Genomic DNA, 5,890 nt, shown 5'->3' on the forward strand with positions numbered 1-5,890 from the left:
GCGTTCCGGAAGAGCTGTCAACTGATGGAGGACCAGAGTTTGCTGCCTCGACCACTGGAGACTTCCTACGAGGTTGGGGTATTAAGCACCGGATATCATCCGCCTACTACCCGCAGTCGAATGGCAGGGCGGAAGTAGCCGCCAAGTCGGCCAAGCGTCTTCTCAAATCAAACACTAATTTGGCGGGCCTCTTGGACAGCGACCGCTTCCTCCGAGCCATTTTGCAGCTCAGGAACACACCCGACCTGGACTGTGGCAAGTCACCAGCAAAGATCGTGTTTGGGAGACCCCTTCGCAACACCCTGTTGTTTGCAAAGCGTCTCCAGAAGTTTGGCGACACCGTCCACCTTGCGTCAGATGTCCATCCGTCGTGGCGGGAAGCCTGGGCGGCCAAGGAAACTGCCCTACGTGACCGATTTGTTCGTCAGTCCGACGCATTAAACGCCCGGTCCTGGAATCTCCCACTGCTCTAGGTTGGAGACCGGGTGTTCGTTCAAAATCAGATAGGGAATTCACCGAAGTGATGGGACAAAACGGGCGTTGTCGTTGAGAAGGGCGACCACGACCAGTACGTCATCAAAGTCGCCGGATCAGGCCGCCTCACCACCCGCAGCAGGAAGTTCCTACGTCGTTTCCGCCCCGTCATGGAGACAGGCAAGGATCAAGACTTCCAGGATGCTACACTGCCACCCACTGATCACAACCCGCCTCTCATCCCTCTTCTGACAGTGCCATAGTCGCTGCCAGTACCACGGCGACCAGAGCACAACGACCTGAGCATGGCGAACCGCCTCCAGCACCCCGTCGGCCAGAGCACGGCGAACCGCCTCCAGCGCTGAGTAGACAAGAGCAGGACGCGCCTCCTGACGTCGCTGACCCGATTCCGACACATCAACCTCAGACATTTCGTCGAATAGAGCGCAGCACCCCTGCCGAAGGTCGCCGATCCACCTCCAGCTACCCGTCAATCGCAGCGGAACGCTAGAGCGCCAAGAGAATATGTTCCAGAGACTGGACAGTAGACATGAGTTTGCAGCTTATAAGCTACAAACTAGGGGGGGATGTGGAGTTGTGATATTGTTGTGTTACATGTTTCCGTTCTCTTTTTCTTTCAGTGTCGTTGAACATTCTAGAACATATTTATTATGTGACACAGAACGAGTCATTCTTTACATGTGTGTGTGCGTGTGTGTGTGTGTGTGTGTGTGTGTGTGTGTGTGTGTGTGTGTGTGTGATGTGTGTGCTTGTGTGTACAGCATATAGGCCTATATTTATGCATTTACGCATGACCTTTAGATGTACCAATAACTGTAATGTGCAATAAAACGGATAACTGGATCATTTTAGATTACGCTAGCTATGTCAACTTGTGCTATATATTATAATATATCTTACGGACATGCAAGTCCGTGCTATACCGGCATGCCAACTCATACGTGGATTGGACTGGTTACTTTAGTCATAGATATAGAATACAGATTACATCTGTATTCTATATCTAGGCTTTAGTTGTCTCTCCATTTTGGAATAGGTAATAAAAATACTAGTTAGTATTCTATTACGAATTGAAGTATAACAATATTTACTCGTAGCGATTTAGGATTAGTTGCTCGCGAACGTCGTTTGTGTACGTTTGGATCGTATTTATTTGGCAATACTGTCCTAATACCTACATTGCTGAACCTTTTCCCAGTACTTCACAATCGAACATTCTTCTCGTACCACTCATGTGTCCCCTCGGTCTGAAATGTCATAAATAGTTATGACACCGTAAGTCTAAAATGTTATAATTTTGGAGTAGTGTCGTGCAAAGATTATGACATTTTAGGTTAATGATATAGTCATAATAATACAGTATAAATAGATAATGGTTCATGGTGTTTCTATCAACAACTATCAGGTAGTCGGGTTAGATATTGCTGCGTTTGTGTCCAGAAGACGACATTATACCAACGTTGCTCTGAGTGAGCTGATGGCAGTGATGCAGCAATTTCAGTTACTGTGTACAGCTGCAGGGCCGGACCGGGAAATATAGCGCGAAATATAGCCCCCCAGTCAGGCCACTTTTTAAGCGGGGGACTGGGGGTCCCGGGACTCCCCCACCAGGAAAATTAATTAAATGTAACATTATTTTTTTGGGGGCAGGCCACTTAGCAGGCCAGGCCAACGGGAAAACTCCCGGTGCTCCCGATCGCCAGTCAGGCCCTGCATGGTGTACAGACTACAATACTTGCGTTGTATAACTTAATATGTGCAGATAACGATTGTAACATATCTCGCGCAACATTTTCAGTTAGCGATCATTGGAACAAGAAGTGTGCAATAGAATGGCGTCTTCTGCTACAGAGAAATACTATGAGTATATTGTGGTTGGCTGTGGTGGCATTGGAAGTGCAACTCTATACTGGCTGTCTACTCGTAAAGGGGTTGGTGAGTTTAAAATTTTTTATTTATTTAAAAATTTCACCCCCAGCAGATTACCAGGTAAACTGTCAGAGCCGATTTATTAATATAGCCTAGTAGGCAAATGGGGTTCCCATGTAAGAATGTAAGAGCCCCTCACAGTTCGGAAGGGATGATTTATAATAGAGAATTATAATGAAATTATAATAAAGATTAAATTGGTTACAACCCAAAAACGTCACTTGTTTGTGAGTAAAATAACAACGCATGAAATGAAATATAAGAACTAAAAACAAAACTTGAATAAAAATAGCGCATTTTATTCTTGATAATTATTTATAGTGTGTATTCATTATTTTCAGATGTTTTAGGGCTAGAACAATTTAAACTAGGTCATGATAATGGTGGATCACAAGATTACTCTCGTATAATGTGAGCATTTATAAAATGTCTATATACGTACATGACTACTATTTACTTAATCATCAATTTCACTGCTGGTTTCTAAAAGTACATCACAAGTGTAAGGGGACTTTCATTTGAACGATTAGAGGTAAATAGTCAGCATTGTCAGCAGTTTGATTTATGGCTAAAGCACGTGTATACAGGTAAAGTAATTGATACAATTACTTGCTGAATCGTGCATACTTGTCCTTATAGTCGAATGATGTACCATGACACCAAGTATACGAAACTTGTGAAGGAAGCTTATAAATGGTATGTTAGAAATCATCGAATTCACGTAGTTAATTATTGCTAACGATAGTAAAATAATACTGCATGAATAGAATCATACAAGTGATTATCAAAGACAGGGCACGAAGGTACACAGACCTTTTTTCGAAGTGAAATTTGACTGTTTAAAATTTAAAGTGAAAATTAATGTGAAAATTGAAGTGAAATTTGTTGTTTAAGTGCATTTAACAAATACCATCCACAGCAAAGTGGTTATCTAACTGACGTGGCGAGTTAAACATTGTTTGTTCGCCTGAAGCTGGGAGGAGGTGGAGGCCGAATCTGGCCTGCAGATCCTTTATAAGACCGGCGGTGTGCAGTTTGCCGTGAAGGGCACGCCTGGAGAATCTGGTCTCGAGAAGTATGCAGCTGCCGCAAAGGCAGAACATATTGCGTAAGTCTCCAAATATAATCGCCGTTCTCACTGAGCGAGGTGCTATGTGTGCGGCGAGTAACACCGTTTATTATATGCCCCTGTCCGCGCACAACGCGGTGAAACACGCAATGGTTCATAATGTGCTCGTGCGTGCGTGCGTGCGCAAAAATTGCAGCCCCCTTATAGCGTAGACAATCGTGCATTGATATATAGCGGTTGTGTAACGTATTGCGGTAACGAGACGTCGGCTTTTATCATCTCGATATGCCGTCGACAGTTTGTGTCCTAAAAACTTCTGCTTCTATCCATAGAGTGTGTGAGTGGTTATAGCTTCATTAGGAATCCTGCAGGTTTGAGAGGGTCTCTGGACAGCAGATAACAGCACGATTTCCTGGCTTTGCGATGGGTTCGGACGTGGTGGGCTTATACGAGCCGACAGCTGGCCTCGTGGATGCTGCCGTCGGCAATGCCACCCACATACAGCTAGCGCAGGCACACGGGGCAACGGTGATTGATTCCTGCCCCGTGCTGAAGATCGACACGCTGCCTTCTGGCGAGGCAAAGGTGCGGCTATACCTGAATAACCAATTCATACAACGTGAGGAAATGTGGTCGCATAACAACAATATAATAGTATAGAGCGCTATGCGCTTTGTTGCCGTGAAAATTAATTGCAAATTTTAAATCTTGCTGTGCCTAAGCGTTTGTAGTAGGCTACATTTGGAGTTAGATTACGATGTTAAACAGTTGCTCGCAAGGTGAGTTAAACCAATAATAATATTTGCAAATCTCAGGGGATCTAGAGGTCAATACAGTTTGAGGCATACTTTAGTATTAAATTTATAAATTACAAATGTAGAGATGGCTACATAATTTGTCAGTGCCGCTTCTACTTCACAGAGAAACGAGACAGTTTATAACCTACTTACTCTTGTAACAGGTGTTCACCACCAGGGGGCAGTTCCGTTGCAGACGAGTTATCATTACTGCTGGTGCATGGATCAACAACGTTCTTGGCACTGTTGGCATTCACATTCCCGTCTCTGTGACCCAGGAGCAAGTCACCTACTTTGCTACGCCCAATATGAAACTGTACACAAAGAGCCAGTTAGTAGTTCAGTCTTCTTTCTGATTGCTGAGCACCGCCATGGTAGATGGTGCATGTAGACATTTTCTCGTTGACCTTGGCCTGTGCTTTTCTCACTTGAAAGTTATGCATTTAGAGGTGCATATATTTTTAGATCACTTTTAACTTTAATTGTTCTTGCCAATCTTGGATCCGAGTAAAGATAATAGCGAATAGATTTACTTAGCGGTCACGCTGTATGTATGGCGAATTTATGCAGGAAGAATTTCACTGCCGGGCAATTAATTACTTACAGTCGTAACAATGAACAATCGGTGCAAAACTACCGAATGCAGGTTTCCTATATTCATATATATCGGCGAGAAAGACGTGTACGGCATACCGATTCACGGCAACACTGGCATGAAGGTAGGTCTCGATGCTGATGGACCAACAGTCAGCGCAGAAACCAGATCCTTTACTCCCGACTCGAAACGTGAGCAGACGTGTCTGGACTTCGTGCGCAGATTCATGCCGAAGGTAGGCTGTATACTCATTACAGCTTGTGCTTGAAGAAATACACTGCTAGCTGTCCCTTGTGTGAAAATGTTTGGATGAGTGGTTTGCTTCAATTTACTGTCGTTGTGCATCATTACAAAAGGCAGTACCAAGCAGGTTTAATTAGTTTATATTGTTCACGTGTGACTTGGAAACGAAGAAGAAAATTACGGTTTATAAGCGACTTCCTAATCCTCACAATGATTGCATCTGGTTGACATATATAGGCAGAGGGTCCCATGCTATATAGCAAGACATGTCTGTACACCATGACGCGTGACAGACACTTTGTGGTTGACACCCTAGCAAGAGAGGGGAGGCATCAAATAGTAGTGTGTTGTGGAGCTGGGCACGCTTATAAGTAAGTTGTTCTCCATCTCGTAGCACAGTTGGAGCTTCTGGCATCGAATTCACAGAAATTTCGTTACACGTGTAACTTAACTTTAGCAAGTTAAACCCCTCATCACAGTTGTACAATGTTGTATATGATTTAAGGTAATACCCATTCTAGTCTAAATAATTTATGTGTTCCAGGTTTGCATCTATACTTGGCAAAATTCTGAGCGAGTTGGCAATAGATGGCAGCACCAACTATGACATATCCGGATTCGGTCTGCGCAGACGTGCGATAACGGATCCAACATTTAAAGCTCAGCATCACATGGCAGTAGAAGAGCAAAAATCGAAATTGTAAGGCGACTAAGTTGGAATCTAGAAAATTCCACATTAATATATGGGATCCACTGAAGATA

General features: G+C 43.9%; 1 protein-coding gene across 1 annotated transcript; it reads left to right on the forward strand.

The window, feature by feature from the left end:
* Positions 1 to 2,115: 2,115 nt before the first annotated feature.
* On the forward strand, positions 2,116 to 5,884 carry LOC106804865 (monomeric sarcosine oxidase-like). The gene is made up of 9 exons (XM_014806267.1): positions 2,116 to 2,430; positions 2,766 to 2,835; positions 3,064 to 3,120; positions 3,398 to 3,532; positions 3,865 to 4,078; positions 4,455 to 4,621; positions 4,937 to 5,120; positions 5,366 to 5,499; positions 5,673 to 5,884. Exons 1-9 carry the CDS (start codon positions 2,328 to 2,330, stop codon positions 5,830 to 5,832), a joined length of 1,224 nt encoding a protein of 407 aa, XP_014661753.1. The 5' UTR covers positions 2,116 to 2,327; the 3' UTR covers positions 5,833 to 5,884.
* Positions 5,885 to 5,890: the final 6 nt, after the last annotated feature.

Source organism: Priapulus caudatus, unplaced genomic scaffold (genome assembly GCF_000485595.1).
Source record: "Priapulus caudatus unplaced genomic scaffold, Priapulus_caudatus-5.0.1 Scaffold0, whole genome shotgun sequence".
NCBI lineage: Eukaryota > Metazoa > Priapulida > Priapulimorpha > Priapulimorphida > Priapulidae > Priapulus > Priapulus caudatus.